The following is a 14239-nucleotide window of genomic DNA, read 5'->3' as shown; positions in this document are numbered from 1 at the left end:
AGTCTAGTCTATAGTCTAGTCTATAGTCTAGTCTATAGTCTAGTCTATAGTCTAGTCTATAGTCTAGTCTATTAGTCTAGTCTATATGTCTAGTCTATAGTCTAGGTCTATAGTCTAGTCTATAGTCTAGTCTATAGTCTAGTCATAGTCTAGTCTATAGTCTAGTCTATAGTCTAGTCTATAGTCTAGTCTATAGTCTAGTCTATAGTCTAGTCTATAGTCTAGTCTATAGTCTAGTCTATAGTCTAGTCTATAGTCTAGTCTATAGTCTAGTCTATAGTCTAGTCTATAGTCTAGCTATAGTCTAGTCTATAGTCTAGTCTATAGTCTAGTCTATATAGTCTATAGTCTAGTCTAGTCTAGTCTATAGTCTAGTCTATAGTCTAGTCTATAGTCTAGTCTATAGTCTAGTCTATAGTCTAGTCTATAGTCTAGTCTATAGTCTAGTCTATAGTCTAGTCTATAGTCTAGTCTATAGTCTAGTCTATAGTCTAGTCTATAGTCTAGTCTATAGTCTAGTCTATAGTCTAAGTCTATAGTCTAGTCTATAGTCTAGTCTATAGTCTAGTCTATAGTCTAGTCTATAGTCTAGTCTATAGTCTAGTCTATAGTCTAGTCTCTAGTCTAGTCTATAGTCTAGTCTATAGTCTAGTCTAGTCTAGTCTATAGTCTAGTCTATAGTCTAGTCTATAGTCTAGTCTAGTCTAGTCTATGGTATAGTCTAGTCTATGGTATAGTCTAGTCTATGGTATAGTCTAGTCTATGGTATAGTCTAGTCTATGGTATAGTCTAGTCTATGGTATAGTCTAGTCTATGGTATAGTCTAGTCTATGGTATAGTCTAGTCTATGGTATAGTCTAGTCTATGGTATAGTCTATAGTCTAGTCTATAGTGAATTGCACATACACACACACACAAGCGGTCATATTAACTACCATTTTGCTTTAGGACACTCTTGAAGTAAATTTTTGATTGAATAACGGTAAAATTACTTTCATTAATTGATTTATCGTATGTAATCATCTAAACACTTGTAAACATTACAATTTAATATCAAAACTTTTTCGCTAAACAATTTATCAAGTTTCCATAAATGTTCAAAAGTAATTTAAAACTATAGGATTTTTTTATTATATTGAATGATTTAATTTATATATAATTTCCACAATCTATCCATTTAAAGGAATTTACGAAAAAAAACTAACTCAAGATGACCTATTTTTATCAAAAACAACTAAAACATGTTTGATTCACAACACACACCCGTCATAGTTCATAATACACTCCATTTAATTTAATATTAAAAGTAACATTTGTTGAACCGCAGCTGTTGGCCAGTGTTTTAGCTTCAATTCACTGTTACTCTCACTCTTCATTTTACTCTTTCTTCTGTTTGCTGCTGCTGCTGATCACTTTCTTGAGATCGAAAACAAAAGCTAGAGATTTTAAAGGTCACACGAAGCTGTAAACGGGTTTGTTGTAATTAATTCAACGGTTGCAATAATGTTGAATGTGTGATTGCCGAATATTATTTAATACTTAGTTGTTGGCTGGCAGACACTTGTGGGCAGAAAATTATATGTGATTTTTTGTTATATCCAATATCAAATATTGGTGGTATATCCACAAAAGTATAAACATATTTTGGATTCTTATTTGATTACAAAACGATGAAAATTTTCCGATATCGAACATAACCGTAGCTAGCCGAAATTAAATCGTAAATCGTCATGAAATATTGTTCAATGTATTGTGCCTTTTTTGTATATTCAGAAATTGAATAGTGAAGTATAATCGTCATTGGGTCATATTTATTAATAGGCGCCATATCTCCTTTATTAATTGACTTTAAAGTTAATAAGTGGCTCACAAGCATAACGATGAAATTCGGTATAAACTAGCTTTATATGAACCGAAATCTCTCTACTCTGTATAATGTCAATCGGTTCATTAAAAAGATCTTATTCCGTCCTTTTAAATCCTCATTAAAAAGTCCTTATTCCGATGACAAGTAAGTAAGTAAGTAAGTAATCAAAAACCCAGAAAGACTTAATAGACCCAATCATTTCAAAAAAAGCACGAGTCACAAATTTTCCGAATTTCACTTTTTGAAGTAGCACAACCAATTAAAAAAAAATGAACAAATATCTATTAGTTAGTTAGTTAGTTAGTTAGTTAGGTAGTTAGTTAGTTAGTTAGTTAGTTAGTAGTAGTTAGTAGTTAGTTAGTTAGTTAGTTAGTTAGTTAGTTAGTAGTTAGTTAGTTAGTTAGTTATGTAGTTAGTAGTTAGTTAGTTAGTTAGTAGTTAGTTAGTTAGTTAGTAGTTAGTTAGTTAGTTAGTTAGTTAGTTAGTTAGTTAGTTAGTTAGTTAGTTAGTTAGTTAGTTAGTTAGTTAGTTAGTTAGTTAGTTAGTTAGTTAGTTAGTTAGTGTTAGTTAGTTAGTTAGTTAGTTAGTTAGTTAGTTAGTTAGTTAGTTAGTAGTTAGTTAGTTAGTTAGTAGTAGTTAGTTAGTTAGTTAGTTAGTTAGTTAGTTAGTTAGTAGTTAGTTAGTTAGTTAGTTAGTTAGTTAGTTAGTAGTAGTTAGTTAGTTAGTTAGTTAGTTAGTTAGTTAGTTAGTTAGTTAGTTAGTTAGTAGTAGTTAGTTAGTTAGTTAGTAGTTAGTTAGTTAGTTAGTTAGTTAGTTAGTTAGTTAGTTAGTTAGTTAGTTAGTTAGTTAGTTAGTTAGTAGTTAGTTAGTAGTTAGTTAGTAGTTAGTTAGTTAGTTAGTTAGTTAGTTAGTTAGTTAGTTAGTTAGTTAGTTAGTTAGTTAGTTAGTTAGTAGTTAGTTAGTTAGTTAGTTAGTTAGTTAGTAGTTAGTTAGTAGTTAGTTAGTTAGTTAGTTAGTTAGTTAGTTAGTTAGTTAGTTAGTTAGTTAGTTAGTTAGTTAGTTAGTTAGTTAGTTAGTTAGTTAGTAGTTAGTTAGTTAGTTAGTTAGTTAGTAGTTAGTAGTTAGTTAGTTAGTTAGTTAGTTAGTTAGTTAGTTAGTTAGTTAGTAGTTAGTAGTTAGTTAGTTAGTTAGTTAGTTAGTTAGTTAGTTAGTTAGTTAGTTAGTTAGTTAGTTAGTTAGTTAGTTAGTTAGTTAGTTAGTTAGTTAGTTAGTTAGTTAGTTAGTTAGTTAGTTAGTTAGTTAGTTAGTTAGTTAGTTAGTTAGTTAGTTAGTTAGTTAGTAGTTAGTTAGTTAGTTAGTTAGTTAGTAGTTAGTTAGTTAGTTAGTTAGTTAGTTAGTTAGTTAGTTAGTTAGTTAGTTAGTTAGTTAGTTAGTAGTTAGTTAGTTAGTTAGTTAGTTAGTTAGTTAGTTAGTTAGTAGTTAGTTAGTTAGTTAGTTAGTTAGTTAGTTAGTTAGTTAGTAGTTAGTTAGTTAGTTAGTTAGTTAGTTAGTTAGTTAGTTAGTTAGTTAGTTAGTTAGTTAGTTAGTTAGTTAGTTAGTTAGTTAGTTAGTTAGTTAGTTAGTTAGTTAGTAGTTAGTTAGTTAGTTAGTTAGTTAGTTAGTTAGTTAGTTAGTTAGTTAGTTAGTTAGTTAGTTAGTAGTTAGTTAGTTAGTTAGTTAGTTAGTTAGTTAGTTAGTTAGTTAGTTAGTTAGTTAGTTAGTTAGTTAGTTAGTTAGTTAGTTAGTTAGTTAGTTAGTTAGTTAGTAGTTAGTTAGTTAGTAGTTAGTTAGTTAGTTAGTTAGTTAGTTAGTTAGTTAGTTAGTTAGTTAGTTAGTTAGTTAGTTAGTTAGTTAGTTAGTTAGTTAGTTAGTTAGTTAGTTAGTTAGTAGTTAGTTAGTTAGTTAGTTAGTTAGTTAGTTAGTTAGTAGTTAGTTAGTTAGTTAGTAGTTAGTTAGTTAGTTAGTTAGTTAGTTAGTTAGTTAGTTAGTTAGTTAGTTAGTTAGTTAGTTAGTAGTTAGTTAGTTAGTTAGTTAGTTAGTTAGTTAGTTAGTTAGTTAGTTAGTTAGTTAGTTAGTTAGTTAGTTAGTTAGTTAGTAGTTAGTTAGTTAGTTAGTTAGTTAGTTAGTTAGTTAGTTAGTTAGTTAGTTAGTTAGTTAGTTAGTAGTTAGTTAGTTAGTTAGTTAGTTAGTTAGTTAGTTAGTAGTTAGTTAGTTAGTTAGTTAGTTAGTTAGTTAGTAGTTAGTTAGTTAGTTAGTTAGTTAGTAGTTAGTTAGTTAGTTAGTTAGTTAGTTAGTTAGTTAGTTAGTTAGTTAGTTAGTTAGTTAGTTAGTTAGTTAGTTAGTTAGTTAGTTAGTTAGTTAGTTAGTTAGTTAGTAGTTAGTTAGTTAGTTAGTAGTTAGTTAGTTAGTTAGTTAGTTAGTTAGTTAGTTAGTTAGTTAGTTAGTTAGTAGTTAGTTAGTTAGTTAGTTAGTTAGTTAGTTAGTTAGTTAGTTAGTTAGTTAGTTAGTTAGTTAGTTAGTAGTTAGTTAGTTAGTTAGTTAGTTAGTTAGTAGTTAGTTAGTTAGTTAGTTAGTTAGTTAGTTAGTTAGTTAGTTAGTTAGTAGTTAGTTAGTTAGTTAGTTAGTTAGTTAGTTAGTTAGTTAGTTAGTTAGTTAGTTAGTTAGTTAGTTAGTTAGTTAGTTAGTTAGTTAGTTAGTTAGTTAGTTAGTTAGTTAGTAGTTAGTTAGTAGTTAGTTAGTTAGTTAGTTAGTTAGTTAGTTAGTTAGTTAGTTAGTTAGTTAGTTAGTTAGTTAGTAGTTAGTTAGTTAGTTAGTTAGTTAGTTAGTTAGTTAGTTAGTTAGTTAGTTAGTTAGTTAGTTAGTTAGTTAGTTAGTTAGTTAGTAGTAGTTAGTTAGTTAGTTAGTTAGTTAGTTAGTTAGTTAGTTAGTTAGTTAGTTAGTTAGTTAGTAGTTAGTTAGTTAGTTAGTTAGTTAGTTAGTTAGTTAGTTAGTTAGTTAGTTAGTTAGTTAGTAGTTAGTTAGTAGTAGTTAGTTAGTTAGTTAGTTAGTTAGTTAGTTAGTTAGTTAGTCTCCTAATTCCGTAACCCCAAGTGTACCAGCTTGACTTGAACTACTGAATACCACAACCTACCACAACAATATTTTGCTTGTTTTGTTGTTTTCTTATGATTTTGTTGATCTTGTGTTGAGATTACAATGAGATTAAAAGACAGTCTTTCTCTGACTTTAACTCTCTTCCTCTTTTTCGTTGATGCTCGCTTTAACGAGTATTTTGGAAACATAACAAAACTAAAAAGCAAAACATTTTGTATGTTTCCTGACTTTTTATTTTGATCAGACTAAATATATGTTTTTATTAAATGTTTGGATTTGATCATAATGTTGTTTTTGTTGTTGTTATTATTATGTGAACTATACTACAATTAATGTTTAAACTGGTTGTTGGCTTAAATATATAAAGTTGTAGTGATGATGATGATGGTAGATCGGTCGTTTAGTCGATCGCACATGTTATTGTTTTTGTTGTTGTTGACGCTTCTCTTCGTTTTTGTCGTATGCGATGCTTTTGTATCGTTTCGTATCGAATAAAATGTATGAATGAATATCTCTAGTTTGTGGTACGAATATTCGTTTTTTGGTTTTCTCTTGTTGTTGTTGTTGGTTTTAGTGATTTTTCGCTTACAGCATTAAAGTAGTAGTTGTTAGTGTTTGTTGTAAACATGGGTTTGCTTTGGCTGCTTACATAACACCCCTATGCAGCGTAGTGGCACTACAGTTAAGAGCTGTATAAATGTACCGCTCTATGACAGCTAACGCATCATTTGTGGTTTGACACCGTACAGGAACTTACATACCCATTCCCCGTATTTGGATTTATTTTATTTTTTCGAAGTTTTGTATAAGTTACAAAACCCGGGGGTGTACAAACAAATCACAAATAAGTAAAGCAAGTAAAGGAAGTTTGGTTTTTTCAAATTTAACAAAATGGCAAAGTGGATTATTGTGAGTTAAAAAGAAAATATTAAAAAAATTAAAAGTGATAAAACTAATTAATTATTTCGTTCTATAGTTATCTGTTTTGCTGGTAGCCAGCAGCGTGTGTTATGGCAAACCCACCTTTGGCAAGGAACATGTTCACATTAGAATACATTTGCCCGAGTCTGGTGGCGGTGATCATGGTGGACACATAGAGCATCATGATCATGGTCACGGAGGTGGTCATGGTGGTGATATTATTGGTCCTCTGCATGGTGGTCTCTTAGGAGGTGGCGGCTTCAGTCATGGCGGTGGTCATGGTGGTGGTCATGGTGGTGGTCATGGCGGTGCTGCTGAACACACTGTTATCATCCAAGATGCTGGTGGTCATGGTGGCGGCCATGGTGGTGGTTTCGGAGGTCATGGTCATGGCGGCGGCGGTCATGGTGGTCACGAAACCGTAATCATTGCTGAAGGTGGCAGCCATGGTCATGGTGGTGGTCATGGCGGTGGTTTCGGTGGCTACAGTGGAGGTCATGGTGGCGGCGGCGGCCATGGTGGTCACGAAACTGTTATTATTGCTGATGCTGGCGGTCATGGTAGTGGTGGTCATGGTGGATTTGGTGATTCTGTAGGCTATAGCGCTGGTGGTCATGGAGGCGGCGGCCATGGTGGTCACGAAACTGTTATTGTTGCCGATGCTGGCGGTCACGGTGGTCATGGTCATGGTGGAGGTTTCGGCGGTTCTGGTGGTTATAGCTCTGGCGGTCATGGTGGTGCTTCTGAACACACTGTTATCATTCAAGATGCTGGTGGTCATGGCGGTCATGGTGGTTATGGCGGTGGTCATAGCTCCGGTGGTGCAGCTCATGTTAATACCTATGCCGTTATTCAAGAAAGTTCCGGTGGTCATGGTGGTTATAGCTCTGGTGGTGGTCATGGTGGCGGCTACTCTTATGGTGGCAGCTCCGGTGGCGGTTACAGTTCTGGCGGTCATGGCAGTTCCCACTCTGCTGCTAATATTGCTGCTATTGCCGCTACTTCCAGCAGTTCCAGTTCTCACGGTTATTCCTCAGGTGGTGGCTACTCCTCTGGTGGTGGTTACTCTTCTGGAGGACATGATGATTCCGCTAAAATTGCTGCCATAGCTGCTGCTTCCTCATCTTCCGGTCATGGTGGTTACTCTTCCGGTGGTGGCTACTCCTCTGGTGGTGGCTACTCTTCGGGTGGACATGATGATTCCGCTAAAATTGCTGCCATAGCTGCTGCTTCTTCATCTTCCGGTCATGGTGGTTATTCCTCAGGCGGTGGTTACTCCTCAGGAGGTGGCTACTCCTCAGGTGGTGGTTACTCTTCAGGAGGTCACGATGATTCCGCCAAAATTGCTGCCATAGCTGCAGCTTCCTCCTCTTCTGGTCATGGTGGTTACTCATCCGGTGGCTACTCTTCGGGCGGTAGTGGTGGAGGCTACTCTTATGGTGGTGGTCATGATGATTCTGCCAAAATAGCCGCTATTGCTGCCTCCACCTCTTCGTCTCACGGCAGTTCAGGTGGTTATAGCTCCGGCGGCAGTTATGGCGGCGGTGCTGGCAGCTACTCCGGCTGGTCTTCAGGCGGTGGTTCCTCTTATGGCACTAGCGGCGGCTGGTCTGCTTCAGGCAGTGGTGGTAGTGGCTGGTAATTTTTACACGACCTCTTATCATTATAAGTCTAGTCCATTTTTTTCTACCACACATGCACACACGCTCTCTTAAAACAAAAACAAAATCTTTTTCTATGATCATTTATATCATGTTCATCATAAATTTTATTTAAGACATTTTTCAATACTTCTTAATTTATAAAACATTTTTTATATTATTATTATAATTTTATTTTATCTATTGTAAATATTTATGAAACAATAAAATGTATTTTTTTTACATAAAACATACGAATTTTATTTATCTTTTTCAGAATTTAACTTAATTTTTCATTGAAGATTAGAGTTTTCAAGGAAAATTAATTTTTTTTTAAATATATAATATTTCATATAAAATTACATTCTTAAAAAAAAATTTTTAAATTTTTACTTTTTTCATAAAAAATGGGGTTTTTGCTATAAAAATCCCATTTTTCAAAAATAATTTTTTTAACAAAAATTAACAGTTTTCACATCAAAATATATGTCTTACTTATTTTCAGATTTTTATGGTTTTCAACTGAAATAGTCCGTCTAGTCTATAGTATAGTCTACAGCCCAGCCTATAGCCTAGTCCAGTCTATAGTCTAGTATATAGTCAAGTCTATAGTCTAGTCTATAGTGTAGTCTATAGTTTATTCTATAGTGTAGTCTAGTCTATAGTTTAGTCTATAGTCTAGTCTATAGTCTAGTCTATAGTCTAGTCTATAGTCTAGTCTATAGTCTAGTCTATAGTCTAGTCTATTAGTCTAGTATATAGTCTAGTCATAGTCTATAGTCTATAGTCTAGTCTATAGTCTAGGTCATCGTCTAGTCTATAGTTAGTCTATAGTCTTAGTCCATAGTCTAGTCTATAGTCTAGTCTATAGTCTAGTCATAGTCTAGTCTATAGTATAGTCTATAGTCTAGTCTATAGTCTAGTCCTAGTTATAGTCTATAGTCTAGTCTATAGTCTAGTCTATAGTATAGTCTATAGTCTAGTCTAAGTTAGTCTATAGTCTAGTCTATAGTTCTAGTCTATAGGTATAGTATATAGTCTAGTCTATAGTCTAGTCTATAGTCTAGTTATAGATAGTCTATAGGTTCAGTCTATAGTCTAGTCTATATTCTGTCATAGTCTACGTCTATAGTCTAGTCATAGTTTTTTTTATAGTCTATAGTCTAGTCTATAGTCTAGTCTATAGTCTAGTCTATAGTCTAGTCTATATCTAGTCTATAGCTAGTCTATAGTCAGTCTACTAGTCTAGTCTAGTGCGAGTCTAGTCTATAGTCTAGTCTATAGTCTAGTCTATAGTCTAGTCTATAGTCTAGTCTATAGTCTAGTCTATAGTCTAGTCTATAGTCTAGTCTATAGTCTAGTCTATAGTCTAGTCTATAGTCTAGTCTATAGTCTAGTCTATAGTCTAGTCTATAGTCTAGTCTATAGTCTAGTCTATAGTCTAGTCTATAGTCTAGTCTATAGTCTAGTCTATAGTCTAGTCTATAGTCTAGTCTATAGTCTAGTCTATAGTCTAGGTCTAGTCTATAGTCTAGATCTAGTCTCTAGTCTATAGTCTAGTCTATAGTCTAGTCTATAGTCTAGTCTATAGTCTAGTCTATAGTCTAGTCTATAGTCTAGTCTATAGTCTAGTCTATAGTCTAGTCTATAGTCTAGTCTATAGTCTAGTCTATAGTCTAGTCTATAGTCTAGTCTATAGTCTAGTCTATAGTCTAGTCTATAGTCTAGTCTATAGTCTAGTCTATAGTCTAGTCTATAGTCTAGTCTATAGTCTAGTCTATAGTCTAGTCTATAGTAGTCTATAGTCTATCTATAGTCTAGTCTATAGTCTAGTCTATAGTCTAGTCTATAGTATATCTAGTCTATAGTCTAGTCATAGTCTAGTCTATAGTCTAGTCTATAGTCTAGTCTATAGTCTAGTCTATAGTCTAGTCTATAGTCTAGTCTATAGTCTAGTCTATAGTCTAGTCTATAGTCTAGTCTATAGTCTAGTCTATAGTCTAGTCTATAGTCTAGTCTATAGTCTAGTCTATAGTCTAGTCTATAGTCTAGTCTATAGTCTAGTCTAGTCTAGTCTATAGTCTAGTCTATAGTCTAGTCTATAGTCTAGTCTATAGTCTAGTCTATAGTCTAGTCTATAGTCTAGTCTATAGTCTAGTCTATAGTCTAGTCTATAGTCTAGTCTATAGTCTAGTCTATAGTCTAGTCTATAGTCTAGTCTATAGTCGTCTATAGTCTAGTCTATAGTCTAGTCTATAGTCTAGTCTATGTCTGTCTATAGTCTAGTCTCTAGTCTAGTCTATAGTCTAGTCTATAGTCTAGTCTATAGTCTAGTTTATAGTCTAGTCTATCTCTAGTCTATAGTCTAGGTCTAATAGTCTAGTCTATAGGTCTAGTCTAGTCTATAGTCTAGTTAGTCTAGTCTATCGTCTAGTCTAGTTATCGTCTAGTATATAGTCTTAGTCTTATAGTCTAGTCGATAGTATAGTCTATAGTTTAGTCTATATTCTAGTCTATAGTCTAGTCTATAGTCTAGTCTATAGTCTAGTCTATAGTCTAGTCTATAGTTCTAGTCTATGTCTAGTCTACATTCTAGTATATAGTCTAGTCTATAGTCTAGTCCTTATTTCCTAGTCTATAGTCTAGTCATATAGTCTAGTCTATAGTCTAGTCTATAGTCTAGTCTATAGACTATAGTCTAGTCTATAGCGTTGTCTATAGTCTAATCCATTTTCATTTAAAAATGAAACACCTATAAAAAGATTTGAAAACGAAAAACTTTATCTACACTTTTTATATATCAATAGCAGACATCTATAGTATACATATGTATGTATATAGTAATGTTTTTGTTTCCAATTTCATCTGATCTTTTAACATAATTGACAACCATTTGTGACATTCTAACGTGCGTATACGTAACACTTAGATACATCATATTCAAACACATCTCTCTCATATAAGTTGGTAAAACAAATTTCCATGATGTGTTTGACATGCAACAGTAAAATTGACAACAAAAACGTCAACATTGATAGTAAACACTTCTTGAGAAGGAGTGGGAAGAAAATCTAAAAAAATATATACATTGTAAAAAAAAGTTTAAAAATGATTTTGACACCTATTTTGCAAACCAAATGACAAGCCAATTTACCTCAATACTATTAACACCCACTATAACTAGTGATAGTATGATAGAACGAAGAACTAAAGTAGTAGCAACAACATACATGTCAAATTAAATTGAGTTTGCATTTGTACAACGTCATTGAAGGACGTCAACCCAAGTTGGGGGTTTCCGTTTTTATAACTTAAATATACATACATATGTACATGGTTTTTTATACTTTTTGCTACGGTCTGTTTTGTCATTTTAACACGATACGAATTTATTCAACATAAATAATTGAAAAGAAGAAAATAACTATGTATATATGTTACTTACAGCACATTGATCAAATATTTGTTGGCATAAGCGTAGTAATTGTTTCTAGGCTTATGCAATTTATGTTATAACAAATCAAAGTTATACAAACCAAAGGGATCTACACCCGTTATTTCAAAGATAAAAAAGAAATGGAGAAATCCTTAAGACCAAATATTTGTTTACGTTTACCTCCAAATATTTGAACAGTGTGTATATATTACACCTTTAACATTGACAGTAAAGTACGTATTGAATTGAAAGGATCATAGAACAACCCACAATGACAGGCATGAGACATAAACTAAAATGCAAAGTTGAATAAATTGGAAATACATCCATCCACTATGAAGGAAAAAAAATATATAAAAGGAAATACAATAATTGCACAGGTATTAGGAAGACTCCAATTGGCTTGTAATCAAAAAAGGACAAAATTTCCAATGATATAATTTAGTAAATTTTTTTGAGAACTAACCTATTTTAGATATAGAAGCTATAGTTAATAACTAGAAGTAAATTTCAATTTAGTAAAATGCTAAAGTGAACTATACAGTCGTATAAATGGTTTTAATAGAAGGTTTGGTTGAGCGCTAAAATACTCGATGAAACCTTAAATTCAGGACATTTACGATTTTTATTATTTATAAACTTTAACACTGAATCTATACAATAATTGTTTAATTAGACTATAGACTAGACTATAAACTAGACTATAGACTAGACTATAGACTAGACTATAAACTAGACTATAAACTAGACTATAGACTAGACTATAAACTAGATTATAGACAAGACTATAGAATAGACTAAAAACTAGACTATAGACTAGACTATAGACTAGACTATAGACTAGACTATAGACTAGACTATAGACTAGACTATAGACTAGACTATAGACTAGACTATAGACTAGACTATAGACTAGACTATAGACTAGACTATAGACTAGACTATAGACTAGACTATAGACTAGACTATAGACTAGACTATAGACTAGACTATAGACTAGACTATAGACTAGACTATAGACTAGACTATAGACTAGACTATAGACTAGACTATAGACTAGACTATAGACTAGACTGTAGGCTAGACTATAGACTAGACTATAGACTAGACTATAGACTAGACTATAGACTAGACTATAGACTAGACTGTAGACTAGACTATAGACTAGACTATAGACTAGACTATAGACTAGACTATAGACTAGACTATAGACTAGACTATAGACTAGACTATAGACTAGACTATAGACAAGACTATAGCCTAGACTATAGACTAGACTATAGACTAGACGATAGACTAGTCTATAGTCTAGTCTATAGTGTAGTCTATAGTCTATAGACAAGACTATAGACTAGACTATAGACTTGACTATAGTCTAGTCTATAGTCTAGTCTTTACTATAGACTAGACTAGACTAGAGTAGACTAGACTAGACTAGACTAGACTAGACTAAACTAGACTAGACTAGACTAGACTAGACTAGACTAGACTAGACTAGACTAGACTAGACTAGACTAGACTAGACTAGACTAGACTAGACTAGACTAGACTAGACTAGACTAGACTAGACTAGACTAGACTAGACTAGACTAGACTATTGACTAGACTATAAACTAGACTAGAGACTAGACTATAGACTAGACTATAGACTGGACTATAGACTAGACTATAGACTAGACTATAGACTAGACTATAGACTAGACTATAGACTAAACTATAGACTAGACTATAGACTAGACTATAGACTAGACTATAGACTAGACTATAGACTAGACTATAGACTAGACTATAGACTAAACTATAGACTAGACTATAGACTAGACTATAGACTAGACTATAGACTAGACTATAGACTAGACTATAGACTAGACTATGGACTAGACTATAGACTAGACTATAGACTAGACTATAGACTAGACTATAGACTAGACTATAGACTAGACTAGACTAGACTATAGACTAGACTATAGACTAGGCTATAGACTAGACTATAGACTAGACTATAGACTAGACTATAGACTAGACTAGACTATAGACTAGACTATAGACTAGACTAGACTATAGACTAGACTATAGACTAGACTATAGACTAGACTATAGACTAGACTATAGACTGGACTATAGACTAGACTATAGACTAGACTATAGACTAGACTATAGACTAGACTATAGACTAGACTATAGACTAGACTATAGACTAGACTATAGACTAGACTATAGACTAGACTATAGACTAGACTATAGACTAGACTATAGACTAGACTATAGACTAGACTATAGACTAGACCTATAGACTAGACTATAGACTAGACTATAGACTAGACTATAGACTAGACTATAACTAGACTATAGACTAGACTATAGAGACTATAGACTAGACTATAGACTAGACTATAGACTAGACTATAGACTAGACTATAGACTAGACTATAGACTAGACTATAGACTAGACTATAGACCTAGACTATAGACTAGACTATAGACTAGACTATAGACTAGACTATAGACTAGACTATAGACTAGACTATAGACTAGAACTATAGACTAGACCTATAGACTAGACTATAGACTAGACTATAGACTAGACTATAGACTAGACTATAGACTAGACTATAACTAGACTATAGACTAGACTATAGACGAGACTATAGACTAGACTATAGACTAGACTATAGACTATAGACTATAGACTAAGACTATAGACTAGACTATAGACTAGACTATAGACTAGACTATAGACTAGACTATAGACTAGACTATAGACTAGACTATAGACTAGATATAGACTAGACTATAGACTAGACTATAGACTAGACTAGACTAGACTATAGACTAGACTATTGACTAGACTATTGACTAGACTATTGACTAGACTATAGACTAGACTATAGACTAGACTATAGACTAGATTATAGACTAGACTATAGACTAGACTATAGACTAGACTATAGACTAGACTATAGACTATACTATAGACTAGACTATAGACTAGACTATAGACTAGATTATATACTAGACTATAGACTTGACTATAGACTATACTATAGACTAGACTATAGATTAGACTATAGACTAGACTATAAACTAGACTATAGACTGAACAATATACTGGACCAAGCATAGACTATAGACTGTACTGTAGAAATAATTATTATATAAACTAGAATGTAGACAAAATTGTAAAAAAGGCTATAGACTAGACTATAGTAGACTAGCCTATAGAATAGACAAATATACTGCACC

General features: G+C 32.7%; 1 protein-coding gene across 1 annotated transcript; it reads left to right on the top strand.

Annotated features, from left to right (window-relative positions):
- Positions 1-5720: 5720 nt before the first annotated feature.
- Positions 5721-7798, top strand: LOC119612209 (loricrin-like). Its single transcript, XM_037967941.1, has 2 exons — positions 5721-5908; positions 5976-7798. Exons 1-2 carry the CDS (start codon positions 5891-5893, stop codon positions 7560-7562), a joined length of 1605 nt encoding a protein of 534 aa, XP_037823869.1. The 5' UTR covers positions 5721-5890; the 3' UTR covers positions 7563-7798.
- Positions 7799-14239: the final 6441 nt, after the last annotated feature.

The sequence above is a fragment of the Lucilia sericata genome, unplaced genomic scaffold (assembly GCF_015586225.1).
Source record: "Lucilia sericata isolate MDLA Ls3-8-SP2 unplaced genomic scaffold, ASM1558622v1 Contig001626F_arrow, whole genome shotgun sequence".
Taxonomy (NCBI): domain Eukaryota; kingdom Metazoa; phylum Arthropoda; class Insecta; order Diptera; family Calliphoridae; genus Lucilia; species Lucilia sericata.
This window is presented reverse-complemented; position numbering and strand designations above follow the sequence as displayed.